We start from the raw sequence: 25,447 nt of genomic DNA, 5'->3' as shown, positions 1-25,447 counted from the left end.
TGCAGGTGTGATAATGGATAGAGTAAATTCTACAAAATTACACTGATCAGGCAATCCTGACTGTTGAAATGGTGATAATCAAATGGACGGTTTAGAAAAGAAATAATATTCAAAAGTACTCTTTCGGGGACAATCTTCGTGATAGGATTCGCTCAGTCGGTGGGGAGACGGCACAGTGAAAATTCCATCAATTGAAGAGGTGGGCCCCATGAGTAACCATCATTGGATGGTTAAAATTTAAAAAAGTGCCATAATTCTCGCCAAGGGGCAAAGTCCATTAATTGAACTGTTGAGATCGTCCCGTTGATACGACCTCGCACATCCATGGTGTGGCCCAGCTAATCAACTACTCTCATCAATAAGGGTGGGTCCATGTACGGTGCAGGTCCCTCAGAAGATTGACCCAAATGATTCGCGCTTGTCATTTTCCACCATGCATGGCATATGCATGGGTGAATGTATGTTCTGAAATAGAGAGTCATTTGATACTCCGGCTGTGGTGGACGCTTGATACACAAGCACTCATAAATGGAACATGTCACATAAAATAACTATCGAATTTAGCTACGTTAGATTTGAAAATTCCATCTGATCAATCCAGACCGTCTACCATGTTCAGCACGCATTTCGTGGGCTACAATACGAAAACCATAATGAGAAGATGATCTTATTATTCATATATAGGGCTTCTTTATATAGCCATCTGTATCCATAGCCAAGGGCTGGAAGGTTAAACTTTTTAGCAGACCTATTTTTCATAAATGATCTGGACCTTCCATATTAATAGGCTATTGATCTGATGGTTGGGATTGTCCAATTGGTGTTGTTTCTGATGCAGCTAGAAGCACTAATTGATAATGCTCTGAGAGCATTGCATCATCTCCCATTAATGTAAGATATTTCCATATTAAGCTAGGAATTCAATTCACAACAATACCTTTATTCCCAAAATAACCCTAATTAATAGATTGTTATACCTTTCTTGCCTTGACATGCTACATTGCAAAATTTCTGCTCTATTTAGCAATTTTGAACCGTTTATTTTATGCCTGCATCATTAGATGGCAGATTTGCAGTCCATGTCACATGATGATCCGACTGTGGATGGTGGGCCCGGGTTGTTTTCCGGCTGGATTATGAATTTTAGGGTCGTGATCCAATGATGGCTCCTCATCTGAGGTGAGATGTATGACAGAGACTGGTGATGGTGTCAAAGATCCAGGCCATTCATCAGGTAGTGTCAGTGTGCACTGTGGACACGCCATATACTAAAAGTCAGGGGAGTACAATTATTTTTTGAGCCACACGTGTACATGAAATTTAGACCGTTGCACCTTTTTACTGACCGCCCATTTTTCTGTCTGTCCAACAATTAGCCATTTGCAACTGACTCAGATGAGCCACATCAGACTCGTCCATGTCTTAGAACCTGATTGCAGCTCCCTGTAAGTATTTAAACCCCAAAATGCCCTCGCCCATCACATGCAAAAGTCCACCCATAAATAAGCATCTGAACCATTCATTCCCAAAATACCCCCACCCTTCATATTATAGAGGGACATTTACCATCATCAATCATCATGCATGCGCGTGAGAGAACACATACATCAATACACGTGCACCATGAAAGAATAACCGGAGTTATCACGGTCCACGGAAACGGATTTCGTACTGGATAACTCAATAGCATGTACCCTCTGGCGTATTGAGTAAACTCTGTGGGGCCCAGAGGATGTATGTGTCTTATCCACGCCGTCCATCTGTTTTTCCAGCTCATTTTAGATTAAAGGTCAAAATTGAAGAATATCCAAAGTTCCAAGTGGACCACATCCTAGAAAAAAGTATGAATTGAACGCTTACCGTTGAAAACTTCTTGGAGGCTATAGAAGTTTTGGATCAAGCTCATATTTGTGTTTTCCGTTCATCCATGTCAGTGTGACGTCATTATCCCCACCGATTCCTGTGGTGTGTTCCACTCCAGCTTTGAATATGCTTCGATTTTTGGTTTATATCTAAAATGATCTGGAAAAACGGATGGACAGTGTGGATAATACACATACATCCACAATGGAACTCACAGAGTTTAACTCAGTACGCAATCTGCTTCCGGATATGACATGCATGATGGCAGAATGCATGAACAAAAATGGAAGTGTGCATACGACAAAAAGGGATTGAAAAAAAAGAGTTCGGGTCAACTATTTTGGTCACCACCATAACCGGATCATATCACCCTATGTCGGGCTGATACACAACCATGTCGTTTATGGGCGAAACCGGTTCATATCAGGCAATAAGTACCTGTACCTGTTCCGAACAATACTTAAAAACTTCGCTATAAGAACATATCCACAAGGTATTACACATGCATGCACTATAAAGGTATAAACTCAGGCATGGTACATGGTGCAAGCATACACAAATCAATGGATAAGAGAGAGAGAGAGAGAGAGAGAGAGAGAGAGAGAGAGAGAGTGACAATAATTCACCAACATCCACACATACCAACTAATTTCCTAGAAATAAACCAACACCCAATCTGCCAATCACACTCACACCCGATTATGCAATGATACTGTTGTTTGTCCATTTCAACTCCTTTTGTCACCCCAACCACTCCCACCACGTAGCAGGCCCACCACCACAATCACCCCTTCCAACTTTTTTTCCCCCCTCCTCTAATCAAAAGCTGCTAACCACTTCCTTTTCACTGCCTCACATGCTGTAAATCCACACACCCAAATCATCATTACCCTCGTCATCTTCTCTATTAATACCTTTCCAGGTCAAAAGGGTAAGTAACTTCCCTCTTTTGGTTTACAACTCTTCTAAATTTCATCACCAGCTTCAAATGGCTTTCGTCGATGGTCTTAGATGTTGCCGCCGCCGCGAGTTGGGGTTTTACTGATAATTAGAATAGTTCCGACGGTGGGTTTTCTGTTGTAATAAGTGTTTTCTTTTTTGGTATCGATTCATAGCTAAAAAATACATTATATATTATGCATCTGATGGTTGTTTTATTTTTACTGATTCGGGTGTTTTACCAGGATTGCGTATGATATTTTTGTGATGTTTTCTAATTATTCCTCTCATTAGTGTTTCAAAATCATCACTTCTTTAGGCTGCATTTGGGTGCCTAAGCGAACTGAATTGCGAATATTCAGTTCAATCAAGTGAAATATTGGGAAAATCAATGTTGTTGTGGAGTAATCAGTATTCACGATGAGCAGGTAGCCCTCAGATTGCAGTGATGTTCCACTCAAGTTCTGCTTGAAAGTAACGCAGTTGCTATTTGGAGCAGAGTCCCTTAATTTGTATACTAGGGAAGGTCTGCAATTTGGTAAATTCCAATTTTTACTAGACTAGCTACTAAAATTAAATTTATGTATCCAAATGCATGCATAGAGAAGGCTCATTTCTTTCCTCTCTCCCTTTTAGTTTTTATCAGCACAAGTGTTCAACCAAACCATTGCTTCATTTTAAAGTGTTGATCATGATTAATGAGTTCTAATAATTGTTTATTGATTCAATTGATATCCAACTTCTGATCAAAATCATGTTAGAAAATGCAGCACTCGCTCCAAAAGGCAGGTGAAAGACGATATCTTTCTCCTCAAGTGAGCCAAGAAGCACCAAATTCCTTTCTTGCAAAGATGATTAAATGACTGGAGTTTCAGCCCTAGAAGCAGTAGAATTAGCAGCAAGAGGAGACAAAGTGAATCAGGCGACATGGCGGCGACATGCCATGCTCAAGAAGACGAAATGTTCTCGAAGAATTTACAGAAAAGGTATGATGGGCTAGTGACAGTTCGGACGAGGGCTATCAAAGGCAAAGGGGCTTGGTACTGGTCCCACCTTGAGCCCATCCTCTTCCAAAACCAAGACACAGGCACAGCTAAAGCAATCAAGCTCCGGTGTGGCCTTTGCAGCGCTTTATTTTCTGCTTCCAACCCTTCTAGAACTGCTACGGAGCACCTCAAACGCGGCACCTGCCCCAACTTCAACAATGGAGCCTGGAGCGCTGATACCAACTCCAATGGTGCCATGCCCAAATTCAGAAAGTACAACCACTTCGCCTTGCCAGCCCTGCTTCCGCCACTTGCCATGATCGCCCCACCTTGCTCCAGCGTGACAATGCTCCCAAGCCCAACTGGATCCCATCTGACTGAAGCTCAAATAAAAACAGCATTTGATCTGCTCGCAGATTGGTTCTATGATTCATGTGGATCCGTTTCTTTCTCCTGCCTTGATCACCCAAAATTCAAAGCTTTCCTTCACCACCTCGGTCTTCCGTCTGTGAATAAAGCATACATCTCCGGCAAAAGACTTGAGTCCAAATATGCTGAGGCAAAGTTTGAAACAGAAAATAAACTCAGAGATACCATGTTTTTTCAGCTGTCAACCGATGGGTGGAAGAAGAGAAAGGAGAGTCTGAACTCGTTGGGAGTTGACACTTTCGTCAATGTTATGTTGAACCTTCCCAACAGAAGCAGTCTCTTCCACAAGGTACTGATCCTCGGAGCCAGCAACGCTCCTTCAGATTATATCAAAGAAGTGTTGTGGTCGACAATAGAAGAAATTTCAGGTGGTGACGTTTTCCGGTGTGCTGGAATCATCGCTGATACTGACAACACTAACTCTGTAGCACTACGTGAATTGGAGCTCCATCACCATTGGATGGTGAACCTCACATGTCAATCAAACGCGCTCCGCAAGCTTCTCAAAGACTTCTTCAAAAAGCTCCCTTTGTTCAACTCCATTGCCTCCATCTGTTACAAAATCACCCAATTTCTCAATTCTCGCCAGATTTGTGCCACAAACATCTACATCAACCTCCACTCGGATCATTTCATTCCCCACCCTGCTGCCGCCATCCCTGCCGTTGAAAACATTGCCCGATTGTCAAATACATTGAGGCAGACTATCACTGGTGACACCCTATCAGGAAACCCGCCCAGCCCAGAAATATCTGATGCAATTCAAGATTTGAAATTCTGGGAGGAATTAGAGTCTGTTATTTCTCTAACAAAGCTATTGAAAACAATGGTCCGGGAGATTGATGAAGAGAGGCCCTGTTTAGGCCAGTGCCTTCCCTTATGGGAAGAAGTAAGGAGCAGAATCAGGAGGTGGTGCAACGGCTTCTCCATTGCAGAAGAACCAGTGATGGAGTTGGTGAACAGGAGATTCTTGAAGAACTATCACCAAGCATGGTCAGCGAGTTTTGTTCTGGATCCTCTTTATCTGGTTGAAGATAGCAGTGGGAAATATCTGCCGCCTTTCAAATGCCTCACCTCTGAGCAAGAAAAAGATGTGGTAAAAATAATAACAAGGTTGACCCAGAAAGAGGAAGCTCCCATTGCTTTAATGGAGTTGATGAAATGGAGAACGGAGGGTCTGGAACCTATCTATGCACAAGCAGTTCAGGCAAAAGAAAGAGACCCAATTACAGGAAAGATGAGAGTAGTGAACCCACGTGGGAGTAGGTTGGTCTGGGAAACTTATCTAAGCGAGTTCAAGGTGCTGAGAAAGGTGGCAGCAAGGCTGATTTTTCTTCAAGCTACAACAAATAGACTGAAGTTGAACCGCTCATTTTTTAGCTCAATTTGCTCAAATGGTCGATTGAAGAGCAACATCGACAGGGCTCAGAAGCTAATGTTCGTGTCTTCTTTTGGGAGATTGGAGAGGAGAGAGTTTATGGATGATGAGGACTCAGAGTTGTTTGATTGTGAGGATGATGTGATGTCAAGTGAAATTTAGCTGGTGGCTGCTGCTCAAGTTCGAGATGCAGCTATTGATTTGTTGCTTGCTGGTTTAAAAGCTGTACGAGTAGCTCATTTTGTGTTAGTGGTTTAGCAGGTGTAGATTTCATCTTCAGATATTAATTTACAACCTTTTATTAGACATTATTGCTAATTAGTATAAAAACAATTATTAGGCCTGTTTTGTTTAAAGACAGGTGCAATTCACATAGCACGAGAAGGCCTTAAATGTGAAAAAAATCCATATGGCCAAGCGCCAATTGATAGAGCACTCATTTTGCATCCATCATTTTTGGGCCATATTCATTTGGTTAGCAATTGCCCTATTAAATGGATAAGTCGGTACTATTTTGATCATAGATCAAACCACTGGTTCTAAGGGAAGAATGGCTGAAAGCTATATTGGGTATCCTGCCGATGGTGCAGGACCTGCTTTCAATACATTTTCCTTTGCTCCTAAATGCCTAATTCGAGCCCCATTCACCTCAACAATCCAGCAACTTCAACAACTGTCTCCTTTTTCTTCCTTTTTGGGAATGGCTAATGTTTGTTAGCAAAAGCAGGCTAAAACTACGACAGGGCCCTAGGAAGCATGCCAAAAATAAAAATAAAAATTGACATTGAGTTCAATATTGACTTGTTCTTTTTGGCTATTGGCTGCCAAGATGGGTTTCTCCAAGGAGAAGAAACACGCAAACAGCTTTGCAAGGTGATCCACCAGTTAATGTCTTTGAGTGCATGAATAGCTTCCTGACTGACAAACTCATAAGCAATAAAGAATAATGCTGATCAGGGTAGTAATCATTGTAAATACTGATTTGGGAAAGATGACATGGACTTGAATTCCACTATATTTGTTATGCCCCGAAATTCGGGTACTTGAATAAGGTATTCAGGACCCGAATCCCAAGGTTGGTGAGTTATAATATAATGATATTTATTATAATTTACATGATTCAATTAAATTCAATAAATATTCAACGTTATCTAAAAGAAATATAGCTAAAATGTTTATTAAATTCAACTCTCTTGATATATTTTCTTCTACATCGAAATTTGGAATATAAACTAAATCTAAATAACAAAAACTGAATTAAATGTAAACTAAACCTAATTTTCTAGAAAAATAAAATTAATAGTAGAGGCCTGCCTGCTTGTAGTATTCCAATTCTGCACCTGTGCATTTTTTTTAGTAGGATGAGCATAGTAGGATGAGCATAATAGCCCAGTAGGGTCATTTCTTATCCAAAATTTAACATGTTCAGATAATATCAATTTTATAACAATGAAGAAAAATAGAATACAGATAATGAAATTTAACAACAGAATTGTGAAAATGCGATGCATGTAATATTTCTATGAATTCTCATAATAATTATATCATTTCTTACAATACCGTACCCAAGTGGATGGTCACGTTACATTAACGCCTACACACTGATACCTCATGGTAATAGACCCATTTATACGTTAGCTGGCTAAACTACTGCTCCAGTTGTACCTTTGACGTATGTCCGCACACATAATTGTACTCATACGCCGTATACAAAGGAGATTCCAAAGGATCCAGTGGGTTCTAGGGTCTTTTACTTAAGGGACACAATTGCCCTACTTGCTGGCTTCAGGGTCTCTCACCCAAGGGACACAATTGCCCTACTTGCTAGCTTTAGGGTCTTTCACTCAAGGGACACGATTACCCTACTTGCTGATACAACTATATATTTTTCTCACAATTAAATAATCAATAGAGAAGCATTAATAACATGAATAATTCTAAAATCAATAAAAATAAATAGATAATAATTTAATAAATCAAATTTCCACTTGCAATGTAAATAATTTATTTTATTCAAAATTTAAATTCCTATTTATTAATTTATAAAAGTTTAGTTGTACCTTATATTTAAATTATTATTATTTTATTTTTATAACTTAAATTAGAGTTTAAATTAGAATAATAGTTAGAAGTTTGAATTAATATCATATTAAATTTTGACTTAATTAATTTAAGAAATCATACAAGTCAGAGTTCATAATACTCACCAAATAATTAAAATTTTGAATTATAATTAATTTTTTTTAAAGCCTTCAAAGTCACCTTAAATTTAGATTTACATTCATTTAATTCTTACAACAACAATAACAACAATAATAATAATAATTTTTAATTCCAAATTAGTATAATTAATATTAATTCTCAAACTCTATAAAAAATTAAAATTTTCATTTAACTACTTGTTAACAATTTAATTTTAACCCCTTCACTTTAAATTAACTTAACAAATCATTTTAATATCTGAAATTTCACTTGATCTAGATTAATTTAATTAAATTAATTATCACTCATGAAATTAAGTATATATATTAAACAAGGCTTAAAATTTACAATTTAATTTAAGTTATTAATTCTATTTTTTTCTAAAAATAATTCTGAGTTAAATTCAACAATTCTGATATAAAATAATAAAATCTATCTGCATATACTATATTACATTTGACTTAAAAACTCATAACTTAATCTGAACATATTCTATTTTTAATAATTTACCTTTATATAAATGAATTTTAAAATTTAGGAATAATTCATTTTAATTTTAATATTAACAAATATTTTTTATATATAGAATTTCTAAATTAAAATATAAACTTAGATAAATTGTTATTTTATTCTGTAAATTTATTTTATTTATTTACACACACACACACACACACACACACACATAATTTATTTCAACATTAAATATCAGAAATATATAAAATAGAAATTCATAAATGAGTAAGATTTCCTATATAATAATCAACTGAGAATAATATTCCTATCAAAATTTTGGAATAAATAAGCATAATAATTAATTGAAAATGATAAACCTCAAGATAAGATCACCTGCCTTAAAAGTCTGATGATCCGGCTCCGCTTTAATCTCTCTTTTGGTCTATAGAGCTCTCTCTCTCTCTCTCTCTATTTTTGATTTGATTGATTCCTTCGTTTTTTTCTTCTTGTTTTTTTTTTTTTTTTAATAATAAAGGGGTGCGTAATGAAATGGAAGAGTGGGGATTATGAGACAGTTTCTTTTAGTGGGAGGGTTCGGTGCCCATTACTGTACGAAAAGGAAGGAAGAATGGAGAAGTGGTTTAGTCGGCATGCGGAAGATATTTTTATTTATATTTTAAAATTTTTTAATTTTTAGATGTGGTGGGTCCTACTAACGATGACATAAATCTACTCCGTCCATCATCTTGGTCTGGCCAAGAGAAGATATAAGGCAAAAAAAAATGAGGCTGATCCAAAATTCAGGTGGGCCACACGCAAGCGGACGGTGGGGTTAGTTTCCACAAAAAAAATGGGTTGTTACATTCTACCCCCCTTAATAAAAATTTCATCCCCAAAATTTAACATACCTATCATATGAAAAGATGAGGGTACTTCTCTCGGATTTCATCCTCTCGCTCCCACGAAGCTTCGTCCTCGCCATGATGCCCCCACTGAACTTTCACGAGTGGTATTGATCTTTTCCGAAGTACTTGCTCCTTCCTGTCGAGGATGCGAATCGGTTGTTCTATGTATGAAATGTCCTCCCGAATTTCCAACGGCTCCCAGTCAATGATATGCGATTTATCTCTCTCGTACTTCCGAAGCATAGATACATGAAATACATCGTGGACGCCAAAAAGTTGAGGAGGTAAGGCTAGTCTGTATGCTATGAGGCCTACTCTCTGCAAGATCTCGAATGGTTTAATGGAGCGTGGTGCCAATTTTTCTTTCTTCCCAAATCGCATAACTCCTTTCATCGGGGATACCTTTAGAAACATATGGTCTCATATGGCGAACTCTAAGTTCTTTCGGCGATTGTTGGCATAGCTCTTCTGGCGACTCTGAGCAGTATGTAGATGTTCTTTGATGACGACAATCTTCTCGGATGTTTCTTGCACTAGTTCCGGTCCCAATAATGTTCTTTCACCCACTTCGGTCCAACAACTTGGTGATCTACAGGGTCTTCCGTATAAAGCTTCGAATGACACCATGCCAATACTGGACTGGAAACTATTGTTGTAGGGGAATTCTACTAAATAGAGGTGATCGTCCCAATTTCCTTTAAAGTTAAGAATGTAGCTGTGAAGCATGTCTTTGAGAATTTAATTTACCCGCTCCGTTTGTCCGTCAATCTGCGGATAAAAAGCCGTGTCGTAGTTTAGTGTCGTTCCCAATGCCTTCTGAAGACTCTTCCAAAAGCGTGATGTAAACCTGGGGTCTCGATCGGATACTATGGACATAGGAATGCCGTGAAGCCTAACGATCTCTTTAATATACTATTTGCTTAACTCGTCTAGGGATGAAGAAATACGTATAAGAAGGAAGTGTGCTGACTTTGTTAGCATATCCACAGTCACCCATATCGCATCATGATGACGACTTGTTTTCGGTAGTCTAACAATAAAATCTATCGATATGTGTTCCCACTTCCACTCTGTGACCTGTAACGTTTGTAGAAGTCCCGGCGGTTTTTTATGCTCCGCTTTAACCTGCTGACAAGTAAAACACCTTTCAACGTAGTTGCCTATCTCCCTCTTCATATTACTCCACCAATATTGACGTCGTACATCACGGTACATCTTAGTTCCTCCTGGGTGGATGGTGAATTTTGTACAGTGCACCTCATCTAAGACTTTTTGCTTTAATTCAGATATGTCTGGAATACATAACTTCTCTTGAAATCTGACCCCACCATCAGAGCCTACTCGCCACTATGAGTTGTCCTTTCCCGCTTCTTCTGATATTTTCTCTTGTAGCCATGCATCATTCTTCTGCACTTCTATTATTCGTCGCATCTAGAAAAGAAAATTCTGAATAACTACATCCTAATATAAGAATTAAATGGCTAATGTAAATGAATAATTAAGAAATTACTAACCAAAGTGGGTTGCACTACTAAATTACCGATATAAACCTAAGGTTTATCGATACGTAGTCTGACTTCAAAATCTTTAACTATATCAGGCATTTCCCATTCTTTAATCATTAAACTCGCCACTAGATTGCGCGTCTTCCTGCTTAACGCGTGGGCTACGACATTCGCCTTACCTGGATGATAGCATATGTCGAAATGATAATCCTTCAAGAATTCCATCCATCTTCTCTACCGCATATTTAAGTCATTTTGATAAAAAAAAATACTTTAAACTCTTGTGATCTGAGTATAGTTCAAATTGCTCACCATAAAGATAATGCCTCCAAAATTTTAAGGTAAACACTACAGCTGCAAGCTCTAAGTCGTGAGTGGAATAATTCTGCTCATAAGATTTCAACTGCCTTGACGCGAATACTATTGCTTTACCACTTTGCATCAGTATGCATCCCAACCCTTAACAAGATGCATCAGTATATACTACAAATCTTTCCCCTTCGGCTAGTAACGAAAGTACTGGGCTTCTATTAATCGCTTCTTCAATTTAGAGAAAGCCTGCTCGCAATTTTCATTCCTTTTAAAAGAAGTGCCCTTCTTGGTCAAGTTAGTCAATAGCCTTGCTAACTTAGAGAATCCCTCAATAAACCTTTTATAATAACTAGCTAATCCGAGAAAACTGCGCACTTCCGTCACATTAGTGGGCTGCTCCCAATTTAACACTGCTTCGACTTTCGATGGATCTACCGATACTCCTTTTTCCGATACCACGTGCCCCAAAAACTTTACTTCACTCTCCCAAAAGTCACATTTTAAAGCTTTAGCATACAATTGATTGTCCTTAATTTAGAGTCTGAAGAGCTATTCGAAGGTGTTCCGCATGATCCACTTGCGTCTTGGAGTAAATTAAAATATTATCTATGAACACTATCACGAATCAATCCAAATACGGTTTGAAGACCCTGTTCATGAGGTCCATAAATACTGCTGAAGCGTTCGTTAGTCCGAAGGGCATCACTAGAAATTCATAATGATCGTACCGAGTCCTAAAGGCAGTCTTGGGTACATCTTTATCTCTAATCCTCAACTGATGATATCCAGACCGTAGGTCTATCTTTGAAAAATATTTAGATCCCTTCAGCTGATCGAATAAATCATTTATCCTTGGCAGTGGGTACTTGTTCTTGATAGTCGCCTTATTAAGTTGACGGTAATCTATGTATAGCCTCAAAGACCCATCCTTCTTTCTTACAAATAATACAGATGCAACCCATGACGACGTACTAGCCCTAACGAAGCCTTGGTCTTGGAGCTGCTGAAGTTGTTCCCTTAATTCTCTCAATTCAACAGGTGTCATACGGTATAGTGCTTTAGAGATTGGTGCAGTCTCAGGTACCAGATCGATTGTGAAATCAACATCTCTCTTTGGCAGTAATATAGGGATATCTTGAAATACTTCTGGAAATTCATTAACAATCGAAATTTGTTATACTCCTTGAGTTCAACTTCCGAAATGGCTGACAAACTAACCAGTGCTCCCTTTCTTTGCGTCTCGTGGAATTGTAACAGTGCTCGCCCATCAATATTTAATATGACCATCTTCCGAAAACAATCATTTTTTGCTCGATATAAAGATAACCAATCCATCCCCAATATAATATCGTAATCTCGCATCGGCATAACTATAAGATTAGTTGGTAAATTTACGTTCTCGATCATGATCGGACAGGATTTACAAATCTGACTTAGGTCCACTGAATTACCAAGGGGGTTTGCTACTGTTAACTTTTTATCTAAGGGAGTAGGAGATAACCCAAGCGAGCATGAAAGGCAGTAAGAAATAAATGAATGCGATGCTCCAGAGTCAAATAACGCTCTAGCTAAGGATGAATAAATGACGATAGTACCTTCGACTACATCGCTGCTAGCCTCGATGTCAGGCTGAATAATGTCATCTGTTGGTAGTGCTGGATCCTCATATAAGGGTGCGGCATCATCATAAGTCTGGGTCACTCCATCCTCAGACTGTACTGGAACATCATAACTTTGAATTGTGCCCTCGTATTGTTGCGCCAAGTTCTCGTACGGCTGCACTGTGTCGTCTCCTGACTGTAGACTGTACTGGGGCGTAGACTCGGCCTTGAGCTTGTGGTCGTGGTGCCTGAACTACCTACCTTGACTGCTGGTACTGCCGAGGTCTAACCTGTGGCGGCGGCTGCTGAGGTGGTCTCTGATATACGGATGAAGGTCTTTGCTGTGATGGCCTCGGGTACGACTGTAGCGACCTCTGTAGATATGGCTGAGGTGGTCTCGAGAATGGCTGTGAGGCGGAAAGATGTAGTGGAGATCGTTGTGACAAAGACGGCGGCGCCTGATGCTGGGGAGGCCTGAAAGACTGATGCGAAGGTCTTGGCCTTTATGGATATTGAGTGCGCTGTGGTCTGGAACAAAAACGAGAAGTGTGGCTCTCGAGTCCACAAATATAGCAAAATCTTGAAAATCGTCGTGCAGGAAGTGCTGTCGTCGGTTTGGCCATCGATGTCGATGTTGTTCTCTGTCTCTTAGCTGCATCTTGCTGGGCTGGATATATATGTGTAGCAGTTCTAGCACCACTCTTTACGTCCCTCATCTGATCACGATTCTTCCAATATTCGTTGATGTCTTTCTCCACTGCTAAGGCACACTCCAACACTTCAGCATAGGTCTTCTGTATGAAAGGGGCTAATCAGTTACGAATAGAGGCTCTCAGACATTCCTCAAAATTTTGTGCCTTACGGGTTTCATCAGACACCAGAAAAGTTGCAAATCGCGATAGCTCTGTGAACTTAGCATCATACTGGCGCACCGACATATCACCCTACTCCAATTTCATGAATTCTCCTGCCTTTTGATTTTTCACATACAAAGGAAAATATTTATCATCAAACTTCTCACAAAATTGGGCCCAGGTCCAGGTTCAACTTTCGGGTTCATCCTAACAATTGAGTTCCACTAATGATCCGCCTCCCCTTCTAACATGTAAATAGCCAATTCTCTTTTCTGGTATTCATCGCACTTCATAACCGTGAATATCTTATCAATCTGTTTCTTCCACACCTCGGCCTCAGATAGGTCAGGCCCACCCTTAAATACAGGCGGCCTATCTTTTGAACCTTTCCAATAAAGTTCTTATCCCTTCGTTAGCTACGTGAACAGTTTGAGTTTGACCTTATGCTTGAGTCCGTCTTATCTGATAGCCCACAAGAGCCGTAAGATCACCTATGACCCTAATAATTCCACTCATAAGTGACCTGTTTTCAGTGGCATTAGGACCAGGAGCTCTTGATGTGGCTCCAACATCAATGTTTTGATCCGCCATAATCTACGATTAATTTAAACTTATTGTGTGACAACCAATGTAGGTTGTAGTAACTAAATTGAATTCTAAGTATCATTAATAGAGTGCATACTATTTAAGGTCTCTAGGAGCATAAAAATTTATTGGATTGCAAGAAAGATTTGATGATCTAAAAGACTAACACATGAAGATTAAGAGAATTTCAGGCAGTGACATGTATCGAGGTTGTAGTGTAGAAAATTCAGATTCTTAGGATACTATTCCCGCTAATGTTTCTGACACTTATAAGTGTCAGATTGATCTAAAATTTTTTATAACGAAACATATATGAGCCTACTATAATTCTATAAAATTTCAGCCTAATACAAAGTGTACATAAAATTCTAAAATTCGGATAATTAGGTCTGTCCAGAAACAAACGATTTTTTACTAGTATACACATAATTTAATATTGGTAAAGGATAAATCTAGATTTATATTTTTGAATTATTTTTTACTGAAACTATACTTGTTAATCTACGACTGAAATTTTGAATCAACTTAAAAGGAGTTTTAATTAATTAGTTATGACTTTTGTAAGTTAAGTGCTTTCAGCTTACTATTGCTATCAAATTTAACGTAGTATGTTAAAAATTCTTAAAAATTCCTTAGAGTCCAAATTTGGGTTATTAGTTCAATGTCAAGCCTAAATATGATCAAATCTGATGTCAATATAATGCAATGATCTTTAAGTTTATATTTCTATTTTTCCTATCATAAAAGTAAAGGGATTTATGCTTGGGTCACTAATTTTAAAGACAACCCTAGGTCCATTATTTTTAATCTAAACCTGTCTCTGATACTAAACTGTCACGCTCCGAAATTTAGGTACCTTAATAAGGTATTCGAGACCCGAATCATAAGGTTCGTGAGTTATAATATAATGATATTTATTACAATCCACGTGATTCAATTAAATTTAATAAATATTCAACGTCATCTAAAAGAAATTACTGCTGAAATGTTTATTAAATTCAAATCTCTTAATATATTTTCTTCTACATCGAAATTTAGAATATAAACTAAACCTAAATAACAAAAACTGAATTGAATGTAAATTAAACCTAATTTTCTAGAAAAATAAAATTAATAGTAGAGGCCTGCCTGCTAGTAGTATTCCAGCTCTGCACCGGTGCATTTTTTTTTAGTAGGATGAGCATAACAGCCCAGTAGGGTCATTTCTTACCCAAAATTTAATATGTTCAGATAATATCAATTTTATAACAATGAAGGAAAATAGAATACAGATAATGAAATTTAACAACAGAATTGTGAAAATGCGATGCATGTAATATTTCCATGAATTCTCATAAAATTATATCATTTCTTACAACACCGTACCCAAGTGGATAGTCACGTTGCAGTAATACCCACGCACTGATACCTCATGGTGATGGACCCATTTATACGTTAGCTGGCCAGACTACTGCTCCAGTTGTACCTCTGACTTATGTCCGCACACACAATTGTACTCATACACTGTACACAAAAGAGACTCCAAAGGATCCAGTGGGTTTTAGGGTCTTTCACCCAAGGGACACAATTGCCATACTTGCTGGCTTTAGGGTCTCTCACCCAAGGGACACGATTGCCCTACTTGTTAGCTTTAGGGTCTTTCACCTAAGGGACACGATTGCTCTACTTACTGATACACTATATATTTTTCTTACAATTAAATAATTAATAGAGAAGCATTAATAACATGAACAATTCTAAAATCAACAAGAATAAATAGATAATAATTTAATAAATCAAATTTTTACTTGCAATGTAAATAATTTATTTTATTCAAAATTTATTTACTTACTTGCAATGTAAATAATTTATTTCATTCGAAATTTAAATTCCTATTTATTAATTTATAAAAGTTTAGTTGTACCTTATATTTAAATTATTATTATTTTATTTTTATAACTTAAACTACAGTTTAAATTAGAATAATAGTTAGAAGTTTAAATTAATATCATATTAAATTTCGACTTAATTAATTTAAGAAATCATACAAGTTAGAGTTCATAATACTCACCAAATAATTAAAATTTTGAATTATAATTAATTATTTTTAAAGCTTTCAAAGTCACTTTAAATTTAGATTTACATTAATTTAATTCTTACAACAACAACAACAACAATAATAATAATAATTTTTAATTCCCAATTAGTATAATTAATATTAATTCTCAAACTCTATAAAAAATTAAAATTTTAATTTAACTGCTTGTTAACAATTTAATTTTAACCCCTTTACTTTAAATTAAATTAACAAATCATTTTAATATCTGAAATTTCACTTGATCTAGATTAATTTAATTAAATTAATTATTACTTATGAAATTAAGTACATATATTAAACAAGGCTTAAAATTTACAATTTAATTTAAGTTATTAATTCTATTTTTTTCTAAAAATAATTCTATGTTAAATTCAACAATTCTGATATAAAATAATAAAATCTATCTGATATACTATATTACATCTGACTTAAAAATTCATAACTTAATCCGAACATATTCTATTTTTAATAATTTACCTTTATATAAATGAATTTTAAAATTTAGGAATAATTCATTTTAATTTTAATATTAAGAAATATTTTTTATATATAGAATTTTTAAATTAAAATATAAACTTAGATAAATTGTTATTTTATCCTGTAAATTTATTTTATTTATTTATTTATATATATATATATAATTTATTTCAACATTAAATATCAAAAATATATAAAATAAAAATTCATAAATGAGTAAGATTTCTTACATAATAATCAACTGACAATAATATTCCTATCAAAACTTTGAAATAAATAAGCATAATAATTAACTGAAAATGATAAACCTCAAGATAAGATCACCTACCTTAAAAGTCTGATGATCCGCCTCCGCTTTAATCTCTCTCTTGATCTATAGAGCTCCCTCTCTCCCTCTCTCTATTTTTGATTTAACTGATTCATTCGTTTCTCTCTCTTTTTTTCTTTTTTCTTTTTTTTTTTTAAATTTTTTTTTTTTTTTTTTTATAAAGGGGTGCGTAATGGAATGGAAGAGTGAGGATTATGGGACGGTTTCTTTTAGTGGGAGGGTTCGGCGCCCATTACCGTATGAAAAGGAAGGAAGAATGGAAAAGTGGTTTAGTCGGCATGCGGAAGATATTTTTATTTATATTTTAAAAATGTTTAATTTTTTGATGTGGTAGGTCCTACTAACGATGACATAAATCTACTCCGTCCATCATCTTAGTCTGGCCAAGAGAAGATATAAGGCAAAAAAGATGAGGCTGAACAAAACTCAGGATCAGCTGGGCCACACGCAAGCGGACGGTAGGGTTAGTTCCCACAAAAAAATGGGTTGTTACAATATTAATTTATCAGCATGAAGGCAATAGCCAAACAAAGCTGCCATGGCCCAAGAAATGTTTCAAATATAGGGCCAGTGCATCTACTTAAAATTGTACCACAATTTGAAGTGCCAATCTGCACTCTCAAAAGAAAAGCTATAATGAAAAAGAGAGAGTTGATAAATGGATAAATCACCATTTGCAAACACCAGGGATAGCAATGAATATGACGTGGAAACTCTATAAATTTTGTATGTTCCCCAACTGGGCGGACAGTACATTTACACATGCACGGATACGCACAGATCCAAAAATTAGATTTCTACTAACAAATCTCGTCTTCCAAAATGTGTCTCCATTTTACATTCAGTAAGAGTAACAAAGCCCCAACATACACATCATTATTAGAAATGATAGATAATGAGAAGAGAATAATGTGCTGGAATTAATGATCTATTAACAATTTTACTCAATAACATGATGTAATCATACTAAAGCACATTTCCAATAAAATGTGTTACCTTAGGTACAAGTGCACTAAAGCATGCATTAAAGACAATTTTTATACATTGAGTTCATGTGATGCATTCAATACTAGACAAACACATTGCTGAATTCTATGCATCCAAAATAAAAATAAAAATAAAAAAGGGAAAAGAAAAAGAAGAAGAAGAAGAAGAAGACCATGGAAGGCTAGCAATTAATAAAGTGCAGACCATGGAAGGCTAGCAAGACCAAATTAGGTGACATAATCACTAGTTTGGTCTCGGCAACTTAGTTCTGCATACAACACATTCCCATACCATGAAAAACATGAGCTAACCATGCTGGCCTCAAGGAAAAACTTGCTCGACTAACGATGCCATCCCCGAGTTTGAAAGATAGAACTACCTTGATCCTCTAATCAGAATCTAATGGTGCAATATTCAAACGAGGGAAAAGGGAAAAATAAAATAAAATCTAAGGGCATGTTTGGACAAAAGCAATTTTGGGACTGCTAAAAGTAGGGTCAGGTTTGCATGAATGCCTCCATAATTTCAGAAATTCTACTCTAGAAGAATTCTGTTCCTGCCTCCTGCAACTGTGACTCAAATGTCAACTTTAAAAAATTGTAAAGAATGAGCAACATCTCGTAAAATACCTGGACAATTAGAGGCCAAAACACTACCTAAAACTTTCAATGTATGCGCATATTATTTAGTCCTAAAACGTAGAAGTAACAGTCGCCACATTGGGGAAAAAAAGAGAGGAAATTTTGGCTATAACTACAATGTAAAATTGAAGTTCTACAGTTACCAAGAACATCTGTTACCAAATATTTAATACAAATGGTGATCTTGAATTGGGACTGAATTGTATAACTTAAAAGGTATACGCTGCCTCCGGAATAACAATTCCTTACCTCAAATTGGACTGTGATACCAATTTTCTGATAGGGAAAGGACTCAACAGCCTCATCTTAAAGCAATAGTCAAGGCTAATAGAAGCAAAAATAAAGATAAAAAGATTCTCGGATACATCCAGTGCTCCATCAACAGCATGTGATAGGATGCTCCCGCTGGTGAATTCTAAGGGCTGTCCTGCCTCCAATTCAGCAAGGCCTGCATTTTCAAGCAATGCATTTCTTTTTCAACTCAACTCACCAGAAAAAAGAGAGGTTCTCTTGACCGATTAAAATGGTTGAAAATCTATTATCTTACTATGACCATAGATCGGAACCCAACTCAGCATGACGTCCAACCTGTTGGGTTTACTTGAAAACACGAGTCGGTACTTAAAAGATTATAATTTAAAATATAAACGTAGTGAAAACTGAAAGGAATGTTTATGCATGATACTAAATATCAAAACTAAGCAGAAAAATAGCCTATGTTATATATTAAAGAAAATGATCCAAAATAAACCTTTTTGTCCATTTAAATTGGTAAAATCACCTGCATGGTCATTGGAGTCAGAAAGATGCCTTGACTCAATATTTGTAAGTTGGGTCAACTTAACTAGCTTTCAAACTATGGTTATGACTTACGAGAATTAGGAAGAAAAAATGAAAAGAAGGGAAAAAAGAAATACCTTTAGTGAAAGCAAAAGCTGCAGATGTCCCAGTTTTAAGCTGAATATTGTCCAAGTCTCTTCTTATGGTATAACGGAAAGTAACTCCAAACAGAGCACAGCTAATGAAGATGACTGCTAAGTGGAGTATTAGCTGGGTGCTACTGGTTGCTTGAGAGAAGGAAATGGGGAGCCCTGCAAGTGTTCCCACTAGGGCAGAAACTGATGCTGCTTTTACGGACTCCAACCTCTCCATGTCCTTGTCTAAGTCTTCAGTTTCATTCTCCTTCAAATCATCTCCAGAGCTGCCTGAGAGAGAGAGTTCAGCTTCTTCAACCATTGCTCTCGCTTCTAATAATTCCCTTTGGCATTCTGCAATCTTGAAGGAATAACAAAACAGATATCATAAATAAGCCCACCAAATGACAATCATGGCATCGATGAATCAGGATCTTCACAGTTCACATATGAAGTAGCTAAAAAGAAGAGAGAAGGATGATCAGCTGTCATTGTACATGTACCTTAAGTAGGTAAATTAGTAAACACTTCTCATTTTTTTACATAATCATAATAAGTGCAATAGCAATATTGGCAGTTTTTGTACATCTGCTGGCACATGGTAGTCCTGAATTTCCTCATAGTGTGAGGGTAGAGATTTGAGGAGTCTATAAAATATACTCCGACAAAGGCACAGCTATCATGCTCATGCATGCAGCTGTCTCATTGGTGTTAAGGACACTAAGGGCCCATTTGTTAAATCTGAAATCCGAAGTCTGAATCTAAAGTCTGAATCTGAAATCTGAATCTGAAGTCGGAAAATTAACGTCTGAAATATCTGAAATATATTAATTTGACCCATATGAAACAATTGTGATTGAATCCCTTACTTTAAAAACTCCGTGAATTTCACTGGAATGTTTATTTATCATCCGACCTATTGAAAAGATCACAAACAGCTAGATGAAGAGATGATACAAATATCAACATGATCCAAAGCTTTTGTGGCCCAAAAGAATTTTTAAATGGTCATTCACCATTGTTTCCTATACAAAAGTCCATCTAAGATTTGAAGCTAATTTATTTTTTGGATTATGCCCTAAAATAAGCTTTCAATATAGATGGACGGTATGGATGTAGTCACATATATCATAGTAAGCCCCAGGTGTGAGCCAAATTTCATGGAAAAGCCTTTCCCAGGAAGTCTACCACTAGAAATCTAGGTGAGGCTCACTGTGATGTTTGTGTGAAATCCACCCCATCCATCCGTTTTGTGAGATCATTTTAGGACACGGTGCTAAAAATGAGCCATATCCAATACTCAAATGAGCCGAAAATGTGAGGATTGGACACCCATAATTAAAATATTCGTGGGGCCACAAAAGTTTTCAATCATGCTAATATTTGTGGTTTGAGTTCATCTCACTAGGAATGACATTATGAACCGTATTGATGGCATGTAAACATCACTATCGACCCCGGGGAGGTTTCAACGATAGGAATTTTCCTACCCACCTTTTCCTTTAGTGCGGCCCGACTTAAGACTTGTATCCTCCTCATTTTTTGTCTCGAGTCCTAAAATGATCTCAAAACACGGATGGACATATTAGATTTATCACAAACATAACGGTGGGCTCCACCTAAGATTTTAGCGTAGGAACTTCCTGCAAAAGGCATTTGCACATAATTCGCACCCCAAATCTGGGAGGGGATTGCGTACTACCCCACCAAGTTCTACCTCAATATGGACAATTAAGGGCTTTGTGGGGCCTACCATGATATATATGTTTTATCCATACCGTTCATTCATTTTTTCATATTATTTTATAAATTAAAACAAAAAACAAGGCAAATATAAGGCTTAAGTGGGCCACACTACAAGAAACTGTGGGAATTGGGTGCCTATCATTGAAAACTTCTTAAGGCCACATAAGGCTCTGATCAAGTTGATTTTTGTGTTTTTCCTTCATCCAAGTCTGTGTGACCTTATAAAGAGATTTAATGGCAAATAAGCTTCACGGTGGACATCAGGAAGGTTTTAATGGTAGTCATTCCTGTCCCACTACTTTATGTGGTGTGGTTGACTTGAACTTTGGATGTGCATCTTTTTTTGGATCATGCTTTAGAATGATATAAAAAAGTTGATAGACGGTGTGGATCTAATACATAAATCATGGTAGGCTCAGAAAAGTGCCCCATGTTAAAAGTTGGGATGTGTATAACGCAAGGGAGAAAATCTTTGTCACAAAGGACAATTTTGGATTTAAAAAAATAAAAATCGTGGAGTGCATTCTTGATTCCCCATTAAGCTAAACTCCCATCACGGAAAAATTTTGGCATAAAATGGTTGAGCGCTTTCCTTCTTCCGCGTTAACAAACACCACTAAACATGGAACATTTTCCAAATTCCGCGTTAAGTGCAAAAATTCAGCGTTAACAAACAAGCCCAAAGAGATCAGAGCCATAAAAAAAGAATGCATCTCTCTAAAAGAATTGGGGGGCTTGCAGGTCTCTCATAGGTTAAGAGCTCCCAGTTGCAGAAGAAGCAAGATCTTGATTGACTTGAGATATTACGTTTAAGGTAGTTCTTTGGTTATTATCAAAACATGGTTGGTGAGGCTCCACAAGCTTAACACGCCTGGTGTTTGGGGCGGAGATGAATATGGAACCTAGACCAAATCAGCTAGCATTTTCCCATTTTTTTTCCATCCAAATCACTAGTGAGGGAATGGGAAACCCATGAGAGGATTAAACTTGTACTACTTGAGATGATGATGGCTGACAGCCCGACACAAAACATTGGGAAAATGTTGAATTTGTATTCGCAATGAAAGGATGTGCAATTTTGAAAGAAGGAATTATTTTACATTACCTGCAGCTCAAATTTTCAGTTTGTAAAAGTGTGCCCAATGGTTTAGGAATCCCTGTAATCCCTGACATGGACCAATGAAAAGGCACCTTTTGGCATGACTGAGGTGGGGCAGTAATGCAGGGGCATTTTCACACCGGGCTCGAGTGGGGTGGCTCATGGGATACAGGGGCACACCCGGGGTGGGTAGCCCGTTTGAGGCAGGTGGCTCGTGTGAGGCAGGTGGCTCCTGTGAGGTGGAAGTACCCATGTGATGTGGGGCTCGTGAGGGGGGTTCGGCTGAGGTTCTAACCCATGTGATGTGGGGCTCGCAAGGGGGGTTCGGCCGAGGTTCTAACCCATGTGATGTGGGGCCTGGGCTATGAGATAAAGGGATTGTCTCAAAGGGCTCAACATTGGTGATTACTCGAAAGAATCTTCCAATGTAGGTCATATTCAGGCATGATCCATCCACCGTGGACCACATCAAACCAATGGTTTGGATCACTGTACAAGGTCTCTCCATTTGAATAAAACCTGAGTATGCTATGCATGTCGCCAGGTCATGGACCATGTAATTCCTCTGCTACAAAAACTTTTTGAGGCCTAGAATGAGGTGAACACGCTCAATTGAAACCGCTGGGTTGGTTCCAGAGTTTTAATCATGTCTGAAGAGTAAGGCAATTGCAATTTGAAGTTAACAAGCTAACAGCAGTGTCGCTTGAATAGTAAATTTCTATCTTAAAGCTTCGTTCCCAGGTTTCTTCCAAAAAGAAAAACCCAAATGCAATAAGTTGTGTCTCTTCGGTTTCCATCAACCTGGCAGTTCTCTTCTCCATGCCTTAAGCTCCATTGCATGGGCTTTCCTTCTTCCGAGTAACAAACCGTCATGATGTCAGGAACATGTACACCAGCTATAGCAGTATAGCACATATTGCATTTTAGGTGCATAGGAAGGAGATAATCTAATTCTAACCTAAGTGCATCACAATGGTTTCGTTCGTAAGTCTGGTGCATCGCACTCAAATCGGGCACACGGCATAAAGGTCCATGATCCAATTCCGGACTGTTCATTATGTGGGTCCAGATGAGATCAACCGAGGTAGAAGAATCTCACTGACCAGACATTTTAACCATCTGACTGGCAATATAAAAATGGATGTGAGAAAAGAATGCTGGCAACAGCCAGCATTTAATGGGTAGGATTGTCCAACTGATGTGATATCGGGATAGTGGTCCATCCACAGTGGGACCCACATGATGTACGGTCCAGATGATGGACCATCTGAGCCATGTGCTCAATTCAATTGCAAACCCAGAACTTCACATGAAGATCAATCCCTATTCTATAAAAAAAAAAATTTAAAATTTTTTTTTAAAATTTTTAAAAAAACCCCTAAAAATTGATAATTGCAAGAACAGGATCCGAATTCAAAAGTGGAGGGAGGGGATTGACCAACCTCGGACGTCCTGCTTTCAAGCTTGCGGACGTAATCCTTCATCTTGGTAGCTTCGATTTCCTGTCTTTTGATGGATTCCAGCTCGCTCCTTGCAATCTCCACTCTCTGAGAGGCTTTCTCCAATCCATCTAACAGAACCTTGTTCTCCTCTCTGCTCAGCAGCTCCTCTACTCTCTCGTCGACCATGCCCGACAGAAGATCTCTTACGCTATCGCTTCCTCCCTCTTTTGAGCTGCATTTCAAAAGGAGTCTCCTTGAAATGGAAGGAGATCTGGAAAAGAATCTGATTGGGTTGGGCGAGAGGAGAGATGGGAGTGTTGAGAGGAGAATTGGAGAATTTGATGGAAAGACGGAAGTGAGCCTGACTTGGACTTTCATGGCTTTGACGGTGGAGATGGCGGGAAGAAGGGATATTGGATGGTTCTGTGAGGAGAATGGGAGCGAAGATGTGTTAGTTATCCATTTAGATATTATTTTCACTTAAAAAACAATGCCTGGCCCACCAATACAGGGTTGCGGATTAGGTGAGTCCAGGGTAACATATCAGTTTGTGATATCCACTCCGTCCATCAGTTTTTCAAGCTCTTTTTAGGTCATGTTCCAAAAAATGAAGTAGATCTAAATATTAAGTGGACCACACCACAGGAAACAATGGTCATTGAAAATTAAAAACTTCCGATGGGCAACAAAAGTTTTGGATCAATTTGATATTTACGTTATTTATGTTTTCCTCTATTAAGTGAGCCATGGAAATTTTTTAATGGTGGGTGTTCGATCAATATTGTTTTCTGTGATGTGCTTCATTTGAGATTTAGATTTACTTTATTTTTGGTACCATTTTTAAATTGAGCGGAAACAAGTGATAGATATAAGGGGATATACAACACAATGAGTCCCGATCCTCTGTTATCTGGTCAACAGGGATTTCCTGTTACCCTAATGGTTTGGCGTCCGAAGCTTTATTTTGATTTTTTTTTTTTAAGTGAGTGATGACGTGGACCAATGAGGATTAGGGTAACAGGAAATCCCTGTTGAACAGATAACAGAAGATCCCAACTCAAAACACATACATCAAGGTCAACCCCATGGGTCACAGACTCACCCACTAAGCTGTTACCCTGACCTGATAAATCCAGGGGATTAAATGATATGAAATTGCATTAATTAGATGGAATTAAGGAATTACTCATTATTGCTCAATAATTCCATGATGCTAAGGTATTTGGACCATCTTATTCCATATCTCAGAAATACACTGCAGTAAGTGAGGCCTGTGTTTGGACTATAAAACTTTAATCAGTTGACCATATTTCATAACTAATGTCGGTCACATATACACACATGCAAGTTAATTGTCACACACAAAGAACACATATGAATAGACAGCATGGATAAAATAAGGCCCACATGATACTAGAATTAATCTAACTTTTCCTGTTGCTTCCAAACATTGAATATTGAATAGAATTTGCAGCTGACTAAATGCAATTCCATATGGCCTACCAAACAGACCTGCCTCCTTTGGAACGCATGTTGTACACGGGGGCAACACATGAGCTTTGTGGGCCCACTGTGTTCTATTTGTGAAATCCACTCCATCACGATAGACCTTGGAGCGAGAAATCTTCCCTATGGACAGCTCCGGCAGACTACACGGGGTAAAATGGGGTATATGTTTGTGTGGGGTTCACCATGGGGCGTATATTCCATCTAAGCCGTTCATC

General features: G+C 37.6%; 1 protein-coding gene across 1 annotated transcript; it reads right to left on the bottom strand.

The window, feature by feature from the left end:
• Positions 1–3,654: 3,654 nt before the first annotated feature.
• LOC131232755 (uncharacterized) lies at positions 3,655–24,178 on the bottom strand. Its single transcript, XM_058229229.1, has 4 exons — positions 23,724–24,178; positions 19,440–19,797; positions 18,772–18,970; positions 3,655–4,876 (listed from the first exon to the last, which is right to left on the bottom strand). The coding sequence occupies exons 1-4, from the start codon at positions 24,099–24,101 to the stop codon at positions 4,699–4,701; spliced, it is 1,113 nt and encodes a 370-aa protein (XP_058085212.1). The 5' UTR covers positions 24,102–24,178; the 3' UTR covers positions 3,655–4,698.
• Positions 24,179–25,447: the final 1,269 nt, after the last annotated feature.

Source organism: Magnolia sinica, chromosome 18 (assembly GCF_029962835.1).
Source record: "Magnolia sinica isolate HGM2019 chromosome 18, MsV1, whole genome shotgun sequence".
Lineage (NCBI taxonomy): Eukaryota > Viridiplantae > Streptophyta > Magnoliopsida > Magnoliales > Magnoliaceae > Magnolia > Magnolia sinica.
The sequence above is the reverse complement of the archived record's forward strand: the minus strand, read 5'-3'. Positions and strand labels throughout refer to the sequence as shown.

What these genes read in the sequence shown, in the direction of transcription:
- LOC131232755 (XM_058229229.1), bottom strand. Translation starts at nt 24,101, where the DNA reads ATGAAAGTCCAAGTCAGGCTCACTTCCGTCTTTCCATCAAATTCTCCA. An exon ending in AGCTTTTGCTTTCACTAAAG is followed by an intron (nt 18,971 to 19,439) that starts GTATTTCTTTTT and finishes TTGAAAATGCAG; the next exon opens with GCCTTGCTGAATTGGAGGCA. An exon ending in GTATCACAGTCCAATTTGAG is followed by an intron (nt 4,877 to 18,771) that starts GTAAGGAATTGT and finishes TTTCAACGGCAG; the next exon opens with GGATGGCGGCAGCAGGGTGG.